The 15,235-nt window shown below is 39.8% G+C and overlaps 2 protein-coding genes across 9 annotated transcripts in view; one reads left to right on the top strand and one right to left on the bottom strand.

Annotated features, from left to right (window-relative positions):
• ATR (ATR serine/threonine kinase) overlaps window positions 1-6,761 on the bottom strand; it is a 40,536-nt gene extending 33,775 nt beyond the window's left edge. For both annotated transcript variants that reach the window (XM_015638149.1, XM_015638148.1), the window contains exons 1-7: window positions 6,678-6,761; window positions 5,905-5,996; window positions 4,847-4,990; window positions 3,403-4,292; window positions 1,878-2,065; window positions 480-674; window positions 31-257 (exon numbers count right to left, since the gene is read on the bottom strand). In XM_015638149.1, the coding sequence (XP_015493635.1) occupies window positions 31-257; window positions 480-674; window positions 1,878-2,065; window positions 3,403-4,292; window positions 4,847-4,990; window positions 5,905-5,996; window positions 6,678-6,736 (1,795 nt within the window). In that variant the 5' untranslated portion in view covers window positions 6,737-6,761. The remainder of the gene's footprint in view (window positions 1-30; window positions 258-479; window positions 675-1,877; window positions 2,066-3,402; window positions 4,293-4,846; window positions 4,991-5,904; window positions 5,997-6,677) is intronic.
• Window positions 6,762-7,387: 626 nt separating this feature from the next.
• The window catches only part of PLS1 (plastin 1), a 41,079-nt gene continuing 33,231 nt past the window's right edge, over window positions 7,388-15,235 (top strand). Inside the window, exon 1 of one of the 7 annotated variants that reach the window (XM_015637151.3) lies at window positions 7,388-7,482. The gene's annotated coding sequence lies outside the window, so the exon portion shown is untranslated. Of the gene's footprint in view, window positions 7,498-14,694; window positions 14,987-15,235 lie in introns of those variants that run through there. The other 6 variants (XM_015637150.3, XM_015637145.2, XM_015637146.3 and 3 more) reach the window with 6 other exon arrangements.

Here is a 15,235-nt window from a genome sequence, read left to right on the forward strand (position 1 = left end):
TTACAAAAGACATCTTAAAGGGTTTCTTACCTTGTGCATATAGCAAAGCATCAAAGATTTTGACTATTCTGTCAATAACTTGTTCTAGATTAACAATCTGCATAGCAGCCTCTAACAGGTTTCTGCAGACTTTCACTACTCTTGTGGTAAAATCAGAGGAAATCCACTTGAACTGTATATTCACCATTGAATCTGAGGAGCTTGGAGTATTCTTACATGTATCAGAGTCACATGGACGAGACACTCCATCCTCTTTACTGTTAAAATAGAAATCACATCAATGCAACAAATGCAACACAACAAACAACATTTAATATTAACTACTTGTAAGCCAAGTTACTATGAAAATGTACTTCAAAACGTACAGGATCCATCCAATATTGATCCTGATACACAGACAAGCATTAAAGTAATTACTCAAATTGTAATGAGAGTTACAAGAAACTCTTGGTCCCACAGTTTTCCCTTAGTACCTTTACCTAGTGGAGTCTTTTGGGGGAGAACAATGAACTATGCACAGAGCAGCCAGTCGCAAAATTACAGCAATTCCTTCCACGGTCTGAAGAACATCCCCTGGCAGAACTTCTTCCTCGAGGAGAGACATTAAGGATGCAGCTTTCTTAGTGATGGTATTCCATAGAGCACTCTTCAGTTTCATGTTTACAGGGCTAAGTCTGTAATTTGACCATAATAATTATTTTCCAACACATGCTTTATTTCACAAAAGATAAATTACCATAGCAAAACCAGAGCTAATCTGTATTTGATACAAAATTTGGAAAACATCAAATTAAGTTTTAGCTTAAATGTGTTCTTTGGAAGGAAAAGATTCTAACTCTGAATTTTAGTATGACTCATATCAGACTTACCTGAAAGGCTATAAACATATAACTCTACAGTACTTGGAAGGTCTTGGTAAGTATAAAAAGGCAAACGTTACACCCATCTTTGAGAGAGATAAAAAATGAGAATCCATGGAACTATAGACCTGTCAGCCTAATCTCACTCCTTAGGAAGATTACGGAAAAAGTCTTCCTTGAACTCATTTCTACCTGCAGGAGGGACAAAAAGGTGACTGGAAACAGCCAGCATGCATTTACGACAGGCAAATCATGCATTTGATTCCTTTCTACAATGAGACAGGCAGGCCTGTGGAGAAAAGTGGGCTGCTTTTTCACAAGACTACAACTGCCTACAAAATTAGGCTGACAAGAACTTCATGAAGGTCTGTATGACAAGTCCTGCAATTGGCAAAAAACCCCTGATGCAATTGAACAGACTGAGAGCTGACTAATTAATGAGCAGCTTTTGAGAAAATTACCTGGCAGGCTCATGGAAAAGTGGAATATTACAGCAGTGTGACCTTGTTTCAAAGAAGGTCCACTACACCATGGGCTGTACTCAGAAGAGTGAAGGCTGATCACAAGCCCACATCTAGAGAGCAGTATAAATTTTGAGTGCCCAAAGACAAGAAAGAGATCAACTTCTGGCACAAGTCCAAGATAATCAGGGAGCACAGCAGAAGCAGAGGCTGAGAGAACTGGTTTTGTTCATCTGAGCACAACTTGAGTTAACTAGATCTGCTTTAAGTACATCCAGTGTAACAGCACAGCCACACAATTCTGTCACACTATGGACACTCTCAGCTTTGTTTTCACTGTGAAAAAATGAAAATAATTTTCATTGAACACATACAAAACAGTGTCTTTGATAAAGTTAGGCTTAAAAACCACTGGTAGATTTTGATACCTCAAAATATAATTTATATTTTTTCCCCAGAAGCTCTTTCAATCTGTGTAAGAAGAAACTACCTCTAGAAGTTGTCATTTATCATTCAATAGCCAAATTACTATAAAAGTAGTTATGAAGTTTCATACATTAAAGGTGCAGGTGGTTTCTTTGGATGTTTTGTGGGTAGGCTCAGTCGTCGTTTTTTCTCTGGAACTTCATCACTGCTGCTGCTCCACCCATCAGTATCTGAGCTCTCCAGCTGGTTCTGCAGAAGCTCCTCAAAGATTTCTTCTGTTTGTGTTTTTAAAGCTGCATAAAGTGGACTCACCAGATACTGGGATGGACAAACAACAGAGGCACCATGATGTATGGTCTGCCTTACTTAAAGATGTGGTATCACTTCTGACTTATAATATAATATAATAAACAAATATAATAAATTGCAAAATAACACAGTAAAAAAGTTTTTTAAAACATTTTGGTTCAAAAAAGTTAATTACAAGAAGAAAACTCTTATGAGTGAGCAATGAAGTTTCCTGAGCTGCTACCAGAGAGGATGCAGCTTGTTCAGCTGTTTTGCAGTTCCTGCCATAATACCTTGCTACCAAAGCCATTAAACAGACACACAAAGTTTAACAAACAGGCAGGATTCACAGAAGAATGTGTGGAATAGAGGCACTCAGCATATCAACAACTCATTATCAACACCTTGTTATGGTTTTTAACTAAAATAGGGTTTGTTTAGGTTGAGTATCAGAAAGAAATTTTTTATTAGGAGGGCGGTAACACACTGGCACATGTTGCCCAGAGAGATGGTGGATGCCCCATCCCTGGAAACACCCAAGGTCACACTGGGTGGAGCTCTGAACCCTGATCTAGTTGAAGCTGTTCCTACTTATTGCAGGGAGTTGGACTAGATGGCCTTTAAAGGTCCCTGCAAACCAAAACCATTGACTCAATTTAAACTTTTCTACCTACCTGTCCCTAACAAACATGTCTAAGAGCATATGGTTGGAAAGTAAGAGCATCTCAAACTACTGCACACTGCTTGCAAAGCTGCCCTCACGTGAGTGCACTCCGGGCTTTATTCCAGTCTTATGCTTATGGACAGTTTAATATACCTGAAAAACACAGGAGTCCAGCTACGTGGGCCTGATTTTCTGAGTCTTTTCTGAAAAGGTTTTCAGCCTGTCAGTGGCTGATTTCTTTCCCAAGTGAAAGTTTCTTGAGAGAGTCTTTCTCTCAAGGATAATTTCTGTAAATAACTTACAGTTCTCAAAACAATTCTGTACAGCTGTGCTGATTGTGTTTCTCTTGTTTCATCAATGGGACTAGAGAGGTGTTGTTCCCTTTACCAACCATGTTAATTCTATATTAGAGCACCTTATAAAAGGTACCAAAAAGCAGGCAATAAAACCCTTCTGATCATCTTCCTTTACCTGCTGAACTGAACTCACGCTTCATTATTTCATGTCCAGCAGCAACACAGCTACATCCAACAGATTTAAGAACCCTGACGTGTACAAACATGTGAAACAGTTGAGAAAAAAGGAGTATCAACCTAAACACACAATTAAAAATAGAATTTTCTAGATTTTCTTCTTTGCACAGATATAGGTTTTTGTATATGATCTATTCACATAAAAAATTCAGTTTTTAAAATAAACCTACCTCTTGGTCTTCCTGAGTTCCAAGCACATTCACAAAAATTCTACATATGGTACTGATACGGGTTTTTCTTATTTGTAAGGCAGATTCGTAGCCAGTTGGAACAAAATCCAGAAAATACTGCAGTATATGGCAAAAAGCAGTTTTCAGCTTTTCAGACTGAAGACACCTAAACACATCCCCTTCAAACAATGAGCAGAGCTTCTCTAGCAGCATATTCAAGTAGACAGGTTCAATATTTTTGTAAGAATCCGCTTCAAAAGGCAGCAATGTCCTCACCAACAGTAAGAGTGGTTCTCCAAAGAGCTCTGATTCCTCCGCATCCATTTCAAGTGCTGATTGTAGAATTTCAAAAAAGACCCTGAAGAAAACACTGGCCAGCTGTTCTGGAGGTCCTCCTAAATGAATTAACTTCACCACAAACTTCATTGCCAAAGTCTTAACTTCTGGACTGCCATATTCTAACAGGGAGCAGCCTATCCCCCAGAGAATAATATCTTGTCTTACAAAAAACATATCTGCAACAGTATTTGTCAGAATAGACATTAATGCAACTTCCAGATAGTCTACATTTGCAATACCCATCAGCTGTAATGGTGCCAATCTTAAATATCCCACTTTGTCACTTATATTGCTGGAAAATCTCTTTACAGTCACTGGCCAGACCAATCCATCTCCCCAGCGATGCTTCTGTGCATCTCTTTCATGCAAGATGATTAAGTCTTGAAAAAGTTGTAGCAAGTCTTTAGTTAGTGCTTCAAAAATGGAGGAGCTCTTCATTTTAAACAGAAAAAATAAGGAGCAGATGACATCACAAATGTTCTTGTGCAATGTGCTGCAGTTTGGAGCTGCAGCAATACGAAGAAGCCTTGTTATGATCCAGTTACTAAATTCTAGGACAATAAAAGAGAAACTTTATTATTAGGATAAAAACTAAAATCTCCAATTGAGCACCTCCCTAAATGCAGATTGCTTATCATTAAAACTAAACTCCTTGATATAAATGCATGTATGATCAGTAAACAGTCTTCACTGGGACATTTATTCAGCAGATCCCATAGGAAAAGAGGAAAAGAGGGGGCAGAACATTGGGGTTGGGAATGGAAGACACACATTTTACAACAGTATTTCCAGACATTTTCCTCTGTCAAATAAACACCCTCAGGCAATTAGTACATGAACAGCATTTTTCATCAACAGTATATAATGATGTATCTATGCAATAGTAATGAACATGTCAAACTCTGTCCTGAGAAAGCTCCATTTTCACAAGTGCTAATCCATTCACAATATTCAAGGTCTATCATCATAATTACTTATAAATTTATAATGATGAACTTGCGTATCTGCCTTTTCCCCCCTTCTGTTCTTCTGGATGATCCCACTGCCTGCAAATTTAAAACCTGAAAATACCAACCTTCAGCATAGGCATTTTTAACAAACTCACCAATGCAACTGCATTCAGTTTCCTCCTGATTTCCATCCACATTTACAAACATAAGTGGGGAAGATTTCATGATATGTTGAATAAAATCAAGCAACATCACAGAACTTGGCTGTGAATCTGACTTCTTAATCAGTTCCAAAGCAACTTTAAAAAAAAAGAAGACAATATTTAAATCAGCATTGCAATAAACCACTTCAAAAATTTTGTTCACACCTCATGAGATAAATATTTTTAAAAATATATATAAAATACTATGATATGGTATTAAACCTTCCAAATTATTTATTGGGAGTGTATTTTTTTAATCCATGAAGATAATTTCACGCATATTGTAAACTCTCCATGTGACTCCAAACTGTATGAAGAAAAGTATAAATTACTCATTAAATATTATAAACTCCAAATGCATTAATATTCAGTTAAAATTCTATCCAACTGTATGTTGAGTGAACAATAGCAAATACTAAACTTTTCCCTACGTTTACAGTCTTGCTAGAGAAACAATGCAGAGACTTGTTTCAAACCTCCAGAATAGAAAAGGTTTTAAGTGGTAACTTCAGCTTACTGAAGCAGAAAGTTTAACAAAATACTGAACATATCTCATGCTCCTCCATTGAAACAGGTATCTGAATCACACCAGATTTATCCAGCTCCCCCAGGGATCCTATCCAGTGTTAGTTAGTAGAAGAAGGAAACTAACTGAGATTCAGACAGTATTTCAATTCTGAAAAACACATGTGAATATAAAGAATTGCAAGCTCTGTTACTCGTGAACAGTGACCTTACATGACACTCCTGCTTTTCAATGTTGTGAGCATGTGTATTCACACAACCCTGCATTGCATTCAGCCCCTCCTTTGGAGCTGTGTGTGTATGGTTCATTTACATAGGGAACTTCACATCCTAACAGAAAATACATAATCAGGGACTTCATTAAAAAATAAGACAGAAATGGTACTGTATTCAACTAAAACTTTCTTAAAATGAGAGTTTTAACTTTTATTTTTGGCAGGAATTACTTAAAGTATAAAGAAGACAGACAGGAATGTAATGCTTACCAACATCTACATCCGTAAGAATTCTGTCAATGAACTGGCAAAGTATTTGTCTTGGTTTCTGCACAACTGTGTTGTATTCCTCTGGACTAGCACTAAAATAAAAAGAATGATATTTTAATGTTGCCACTTTTAAAATACAAAATAATTATTTGAATTCTATCTCAACAACTTAAACAGTGATTTTCTTTTCTTCTAGAAGTCTTAAAAAATGGCTACAAATTGATTTCTTGATGTTGTGTAGAGGTTTGGGGGGGATTTGGTTTGTCTGGTTTCTTTTAAATTTTCTTGTATTAGTGATAGGCCTGTCCCTCAGCAGTCAGGGTTTGTAGGGTCACATCTTCAGTATACTATGATATACTATATCTACCTATCTATATCTCATATACGTCCATATCAGCTCGCTGCCTATTGCAAAACAAAGCTACAGTGCTCGTGCTGCCATTGAAGCTCCAGAGCCCGGCATGTTCCAGCTCTGCGGCTCTCAGGGAGCGCTCACAGCACACACAGCAGCAGCCCCAGGGCGCCGGCTGCTCTGAGGCCACCAGGCCGCTCACGTCAGGATCTGCCAGCGCCACCCGGGAGGGAGAGAGGGACACACCCTGGCAAGTGGCGGGACAAGGGACCAGCTGAGGTGAAGGCGCGGGCACGGCCGCAGGACACCTCGCACACCTCCTTCTCCCCTTCCCCGCTACACATGCCGGACCCGCTTCCCCCAGCGCAGCACAGCTCCCGCACACACACGCCCTGCACGACGGCCACCGGGCCCGTCCTACCCAGCGAGCTCCCGCAGCGCGGGGATCATGGAGGCCATGCCCAGGCCCTGCTCCGCCATGGTTCCGCTTTGAATCGGGCGGCGCGGCGCGGGGCGGGCACGGCGGGACGGCGGCCGGCAGGGTCCAAACCTCCTCCCTCGGCAATGCTCGGATTTAACCGTTTCGTCCCCACACACGGAGCAGCCGCGGCGGCTCCGGGTCGGTCCCTGATGGCACCGGCGGGCAGCTCGCCGCCCCAGCGGGGCTCTGCTGCGCGGAGCGCTGCACGGACACGTAACAGCCAGCGGGTCCGAGCGCACCCCGCCGAGCCTCGGTCGGTCCGGCAGCAGCACTGAGGGACCGCCCGGCCCCAGCGGGCGCCTGGCGGAGTACGGGCGGGGGCTCCAGGGGGGATGGAAGAAAGGAAGCTTCACAGAGTTGAGAGTGGTTTAAGCGAGGAGGGGAGCGCCCGCACTGTGAGAAGCGGCAAGGAAAATATTTCGGTGCAAGCTCCCTCCTCGCCCGCCGCCTCCCCAGGTCGGCCGTGGCAGCACTGCCCGCGCAGGCGGGACCCACCTGGGTGTCAGGTACGGGACAGCCCCGCCGGCCGCCGAGACCGGCCCGAGCGGCCCCGGCCCGCCCCCGCCATCGCCCCGCCCGCCCGGGCCGGCCCCGCGGCGGCAGGTGGCGGCGGGACCCGGCGGGGCTGGCACTGCCACTCAGGTGCTGCCGTGCGCCGCGTCCGGCGGGAGCGGGGCCGGGAGCGAGCGGAGCCGGCGGGAGAGCGCGTTCGGCCGGTGAGCGGGCTCGGCGCTTCTCCACACAGGTAGCGGTGAGCAGCGTAAGATATACTTTTTCTTTTTTTGTTATTATTATTACTTTTGGAGCGTATGTTGCTTTTTATTATGTTTCCTTTGCGAAACGTTCACGTGTGTAAAGTACGTGAGGTGTTGATGAGAAGGGACGCGGGCGGGTGGTGCCGGTGCTGAGCGGGAGCGTTTGGCCCCACCTGGGCAGCGCGTCCTGAACGTTCAGGAGAAAAAAGGATAAAACAAGGGGTTATGGGCAGGTGTGAGCCGCAGAGACAATACGTGAGGGGACACTGAACTCTGAGCTTTGTTTTTGTCATTAGGAGCTCCGGGTCGTTCCGCAAGTGTTTATGAACTTTACTTAGCCGTGTTTCTGGGTTGAAATAAAATCCTCTCGGAGGATAATTCTGTTGCCTGTTTGCGCTGTGCTAGGGCTGTGTCGCTTTCATGTAAAATAGACCACCTGTGTTTTAATGATTTGAGCCATTTCAGATGAATGCTTTCGGGGAACCTATTGCTAATGCTTCATTCAGAAATAGTTATTTTTGTCCTGCAAAACACGTTTGTCATTTCAATAAAATTTTGCTGGCCTTTTAAAGGCTGATAACTTGGCACAGACCTAAAATACTTAAAGAAACTTTACAAAATATAACTGGGTTTTATCTTAGTTTGTTTTTCAGCATATATTGCAATGTTTTCTACCAGCTGACTTTATGAAAAGTTTTTTCTAGAGTCATTCCTAGAGTGAAAGCAAGAACCATGAAGCTGTATATGGTTGGTAAAGTAGAACTTCAATGGTTCAGGAGGACCAAGTACATCTGGGTTTTGTTATCAGTGTTATTTTGAACATAAAATTTTCTAGACCATTTTAATTTAAAGTATCTGTTATTGTGAAAACAATATTTTGGGTGTTAATTTCCAAGACTGAAATGACAATCAGACTAAGGAAGGTGTAAACTGTACTGCTTGCCAATATGTTGTAGAGTTGAAACTCCCATGTCATCCCTGATGAACATAAGAGAGGGCAGGATACTGTTGTTATACTAGGAAGTTTAAGAGGACTCTGTTATCCTAAGAAATAAACTAAATTTACTGAATCATGAGGTGATTGATTGGTTTTACTGGTAAAGCATAGGTGTGCGCATGAAGTGCATAATAAAAAAAAAAGTTATTTTGTATGGAAGTCTCTGGAGTCAACAGTGAGATCATATTAATACAGCTGTTGTAGAAATGCTTTCATTTGTCACAGGTAGAATGCTACATGAATTTGTGGTGCAGCTTCTGTGAGCATTTACTGAGCATGCAATTCAGGCTTTTTTTTTCTTTTCTGTAGTAAGTACCTCTAACAATTTATTAGAGGGACCTCCTGCTCCCCATTCTTCACTGGGAATTTTACTTCCCAGTTGCAAAGCCCCATCTACTGACTTCTCACCATACCATCAAATTTCCCCAGCTCTCATGGTGTTAGAATTCTGACTCCACATGAGAGTGCCCATAACTCCATTGGGCTATGAGGATGTAAGAAGTGTCACACAGCCTAGTGTTTTATAGATGCTCCAGGGAAACAGCACCTGAAACACCTGGTTTTCTTGCTTTTCTTCAGCACAGGATAAACATCTCCTTGTTTCTATCTCATTATGTTGCACTTTTATGTCTCTTGGCCCCCAGGAGGAAAAGCAGGCAGGTTATCATGCATTTGAAGAGAGTGACTAATTGCTAATGAAGATAGTATGCTTGGAGACCTTTCTCTGTTTTCTCCTCCAATGCAGCTGTTTCACATTGGTGAAAGGAATCTTAGATGAGCAGAGCCCACCTTGCAGAACTTGGGTCAAGGGAAGAAATTCATGCATATAGGTACAGCTAAGAATCGAGTTCAGTGAATACCAAGATTTCTGCCAAAGCTGCTGTTAATTTTTTTAAAAATGCTTTCTTTTTTTTTTCTGCTCTCTTCCCTACTTGTGAAGAAGTCCTGTCACTGTGTAGTTGCATGATTCTTCCACACTCAGGCCTCTCTTTTTCTTGGCTTTCATTATTTCTTTACCACATGCCTCTGCAGGTCATTGTACTTATTTTAAGACACTGAGTGACTTTGCATTGGATCAGCAGGTCTGAGACCACAAGAGCATGTTAATTGTACTTTTGTACAATTTGTTGTTTAATTCTGAGGCATTACTGTTCATACTCTCTGTGGATGTCTGTGAGCTATTCTCCCAGGAGCTTGGCATGACTGCAGTTCAATCTCAGCTGTCCTGCAGGCAGACAAAAGGAGTACATGTAAGTGCACGTGTGTGTTTCATGATGCCTTCTGGAACTGTGAGCTGTGACCTACAGGCTCTTAGCAGAGGTGAGGGGAAATGCAGCTGAGATGGTGCATGGAGGTCCTGTGAGCTGGACTAAGCAGTCTCACTCAGTATCAGGGTGTGCTTATGGCTCCTCATCGGCAGGGCGGCTGTAGTAACACCCGAGAGGCTGCGAGTGCTCCAAGTCACATTTTGCTATGCTTTGTCACTGTACTGTGGCAGAGAATAAGGAAGCAATAATTATAAATGTAGTTCTGGGAAAAGATACTGAGCTGAAAAACTGAAATGGGTCAACCTATAACCTAGGTTTTAAGACTTGGTGGAAGGTGGTGTCTTATTAGCTTATATTCAGTCTGACATTCATGGAACAGTCAACTGGTGATGGTGGTATGAGTTGTAAAGCAGTACTAACAATGAAAATAACAACTGACATTGGTCAGATCAATATGGATCAGAAATTCCAGGTTCCTGATAGAACCTGTTCTGCATTACTGGATTCCTTATTAAGGTTTTTAATCATTTCTGTTGCTAAATATTTCAAAAAGGGTTTGAATATGAAACAGTAAGGACAATTTCTCTATTCTCTGGTGTATTATATTTGTGATAAAATTACTAATTAGATTATTTCAGCTTTGATTCATCTGGTCACATGCAGAGAATGCTAAGTGTTAGCCATGGCCTTCTTATTTACATACTTATTTGTTTTGCTACTTCTAAGTAACTTGATGAACTCCTAGGTTTTTATTTGGAGATGTGTACTTGCTATTACATACAGGTGTCCAAGGAGAATAAAGGTACTGCATCACAATAGCTCATCAAAGAGAATGGTATTGCTAAGCCTAAGAAATAAATTATGCATAAAGCAGAATGTGTGCTTCTCTACGCATGCTTTTGGTGGGGAAAGGATTATCAACCCACTTTCAGAGCTCTCTTGGCAGATGTTTCCGTAATAATAATAGTCACTAGGAGAAAAAAAAGCTGGATCCAGTATTTCCCACTTTCAATCAATTAGTGTATTTGTCTTTTCATCTCATTAATAATCAGTGCTAGAATAGACTGATTAAAAACATGGACGTGTAGAAAAGCTGAAATCTTAAGTCATATGTTATCAGCAAGATTGTATTTATTTGAATGTGATTTCAAGAGTTGGTTTCTGTCAAAGGTTCAGGACCTAAGTGTTTATTTCAAACTAGGTGTTCCCTAATAAGTTTTCTTTTCCAGAATTTTTATAGTTTGGAATGTTTTTGTCTTGCTTTTAACTCCACATCTCCCCTTCTCCCATTATGTTTGCACATGTCCTACTGCTTCTCTTTGCACTAATTTATCACCTTACTACAAAGGGAAATGAAATTATTTCATTCATATCCTAGAGGTAAGGCAATGTATAGTAGTATGAAGTTATAATTTTCCATTGAGCTGATTGTTTTACTTCTGCAATGTTTCTAGTCTTTCCAAGCTTGATTTATAAAATCAAAATTTAATTAATTGAAGCTAGTGAGGATTTCCTCTTCCTGTTCCAGGTAATATGATGTATTCAATGTGAAATAATTGAATATTAAGACATATTTCGTTTTACTTATCATCACTCTTATCAACTACTGAATTGTGGCTGAGTATTTAATTGTGTGGGGCAGAATATTTTTCACAGCCCAAATTACAAAATATTAGAGCATGTAAATTTAATTTTATCAAGAATTTATTTTTTTTAAAGTGTTAATTATCCTTTAAATCATATCAATAATTCCCTCTTTTTTCGAGGGGTTCGTTTTCACTTGCTTGGAGTTGCATACAGAGGTAACTACTTCACTAGTGCAAGACCTGTTGGACAAATTCTTCTAGAAGCTGATACCTTGTTTATTTTAATCATTGGCATTTTTATATCTTTGATCTCTCAAGAGTGATTTCATTATTCTACTATTACCAGAGATGTAAAAAAAATAATTAAAACAAATGTCTGCATTCCTTAATATTTCTAGAATCTTTGACCGTTCTGCTTGAAACTCAACCCTCCTGACTAGCCTTTTCACCATGGACAAGGTGGTTTGGTCACCTCCTACCAAAGCTGCTCCCAAGAGAAGCTTGGCAGCAGCACAAAACTTGCTTTTTGTCATGCCAGAGCAAATCCCTACTTCTGGCACTCTTGTTGTGTTTGTTTTCATAAGGTGGCTTCCACCCTGAAATGGTAGCCCTTGTGCTGTGTGAAAGACAGCTACTGGGTCAGCCACTCTGGGCTTTTTAATGAACTTCTATCTGATAGACTGACTGCCCTGGGAAAAGTAGAAATTATGAATTTATCTGTAATAATAGAAGCACATATTTTGGTTGTATTCCAAAATTTCTTCATGGTTTCCCTCCTGATTTTTTTTTTTTTTTTGGTGTGGTAAATCTATGGAACAGACTCTTCTGCCTTATAGTTTATTCTTTAAGCTGCCATTCTGCTTTTTACTAAGTAAATTAACATCTAGGCATTTAAACTCAATAGGATTAATCCATATCAGCCCTCCTCAATGAAATAAGCATATGTTGGATGAGTGATTGACTCGAGTCTGTGTGCTACCTAAGCAGTGCTTCATTAAGATGTCCCTTCAGATGTGCTGCTTCCCACAGGACTCCTCACCCAGCAGTAGACAGACCAGCAATAGTGGGAAAGCTTCAGAATTTAAGCATAGTACTGACTTGCTGAGTGACAGTAACAGCACAATAAATATTTTTGTATCATGTTTACAAACTTAAAAACAGGGTTTAAAATATTTAATAAATATAATATTGTTTAATGATAAAGAGTATTAATTTTGGAGACTTAGAAATATGAATTATTTTTCATTAAATGTCACCATGTAAAGTGATGGTAAACAGTGTGACAGAGTTACTGAGTTTTTGTGAAGGTCAGTAGGAGTAGGATGATTCCTTTGGTGTAGACTTGTAGCTAACTAAAATCCAAAACATATCAGTTAAGGTATTATGTGCAATAAAATGCTTATTTTATATGATCTCCAGGACATTTTGTCCTTGTGAAAGAGCTGATTTGCCAACAAACTGATTTATCTATTGACCACAGCTGATCATCAAAGGGTCATTTTTTGGCTATGTATTTCATTTGCCCAATATGTGAAAATCTGCTCTCAAAGTGTGAACAAGTGTTATGACTTAGGAACGGTGTAAGAAATATTAATGTTTTCCTTTGAAAGTGTCACGGTTTGGAAAGGCTTTGGTCTGTAATCTGGCAGCTTTGGTATGCTGTAGCATGTACTGCAGGCTGTGACAGCAAACAATTGTCACTTTATAGTGGGCCATTTTAAAATGGCTAATACAAAACAAATGTAAATACATTGTATTTAAGAACACTCAGTGTTTCAGCAAAGAGGCTCATTACAAAGGTGATCCAGCTTACAGTGTTTTCTGTGTTGTAAGTATTGTTCCTTATAGTTAGTACATGTTAAATAACTGTATAATTGTATCTTTCTCACTTTATGGGACTTAATGGGTACTTTATGGGTAATTCATTTTAAAGCAACAAATAATTTTTTAAACCATCGTTTTTTGCTTTGTAAGGGCTTTCATTAACCTAACATTATTTCGTAAGATTATTTTCTTCATGATACTTATAAAAAGGAAACAAAAATTCTGAATTAAAAAAATCATGACCACTTTTATGCATTGTTTCCCAGCAGTGAATAAAATGCTAGATTTTCATTGTTTTAGTACAAATGTCCAGATATATCTTTTTGTTTTGACTTTTTTTTCTTAAACTCATCACTGTTGCATGCTTGCAGTGTATGATTTAAATGCTTAGGGATGTCTGTTCATATTGCAAGCTCAAACTATCAAAAAAGATTAATTGTTTAAACACAAGATTTTGATAGGTTTATTTTTTAAATTTTGTTTTCTGATGTTTGCAAAAGAGGTGACAAAGTTTTCACCAAAGCATCAGAAATGGCTTTTGTTAAAGAATATAAAGTTACCTACTAGTCATAGGAATCCTTGGGCCGAGATTTTAAATAATTTAGTTACAAAAATAAATTTGCTCAGGAATTCTGTTCTTTTTCATCTACAAAATATGATTAAAAATGACAGTTGGCGACAACAACTGTAGATGTTTTATTCTGGCCTAATTATTAAGAACTACAGCACCAGCAAATGAGCTTCCTGTGTGCCCCAGATAGTCTTCTAGTTTAGAAGGTACAAACAATACACTATTTAGCTTTAATTACTCAGATTTACTAATGTGCTCCTTTTATCCTCAGCAGTTGGGCAAACATAGCTCCTTAAAGCTATGAGCTGGCAAGCAGGTAGCACTTGGGTATCTGTGGGCTCTGCAGAGACTGGCTTTGAAATACTGCCAGTTGCTTTTGCCATGTATTGTGGAGGACCCTCCTTTTCCCTCGAGCTGGACCAATGAAAAAAGAAACCCAAAAATAACCTATGAATTTTCCATGACAGAAAATCCTGGCTTGCTTGCAGTATAGTAGCTGATCAGTCTAATCTAATAATCTTTTGAACCATGTGGAGCTGAAGGAGGCATTAGTGGGTGTCAGAAGGCCATACTGCCATCTGATAATTAATGAAAAGTGGAAAATATTCTGGCACCACTCATCTATTCAGTACTACTTTATAACTGCAATTAGCCAGAGTATGAAGAATATGTGACTGTAAATTCAACTGCTGAGTACAGAATGAATGTATTTGCTTTGTTACTCTTAATGATATTCACGTGATTAACTTCTGGGGTGACCTTAAAACTAAGTTCATTAGTAAGAGTTAGCCTGTGTCTCTGCTGGAGTTTTACTATTTGTAGCAAGCTGAGTTTTCCTACTTCAGCTACCAGAGAACAGGCACAGGGAAGGCAGGATAAAGGCAGTTCTGTGGAGTGTTGCAGTTGTGCTGCTTTAACACCTCCCTCCGTTTCTGCCTCTTAGGCTGTTTGTTCACCTAGAGCTTTGTTCATAGTTCTGCTCTTTCAGTTACGTGATAACTAAATGTTATCTTCATGCTCAGAGAAGAGAAAAATGGTTCATAATGTTCTAGTTGGCATAAGAAAAAGGTCGTTTTCTGAAGTTATGAATGCAATAGAAGGCTGAAGCCTGTTCCTCAGCAAAGAATAGGGAGTACAGTATGTCCTGCCTCTCAAGTGGCACCGAACCTGGAAGAAACAGAGGCTTGGGACAAATACTGACAGCTTTGCAAAAGATCAGTGACATTGTAAAAGATTAAACAGTTGAAGGTGAGTACACTTTGATTGGAATAGACAGAATGAAAAATCCTGCAAAGTCTCAACCGTGAAGCTCATACCTTGTGAAATTGTAATTTGGCACGGTTTGTGGGGTTGGGAAAATACACAAGAATCTGTTTAATTCTAAAACAAACTTCAAGTCTTTCCAGTTACTGGAAAGCAGGGCTTAAAAAGTTAATCTGATAATAATGGGAAGTATTTGAAAACTGAAGACAGGTGCTATTCCATATTTCATGGGGT

This window comes from Parus major, chromosome 9 (genome assembly GCF_001522545.3).
Source record: "Parus major isolate Abel chromosome 9, Parus_major1.1, whole genome shotgun sequence".
Lineage (NCBI taxonomy): Eukaryota > Metazoa > Chordata > Aves > Passeriformes > Paridae > Parus > Parus major.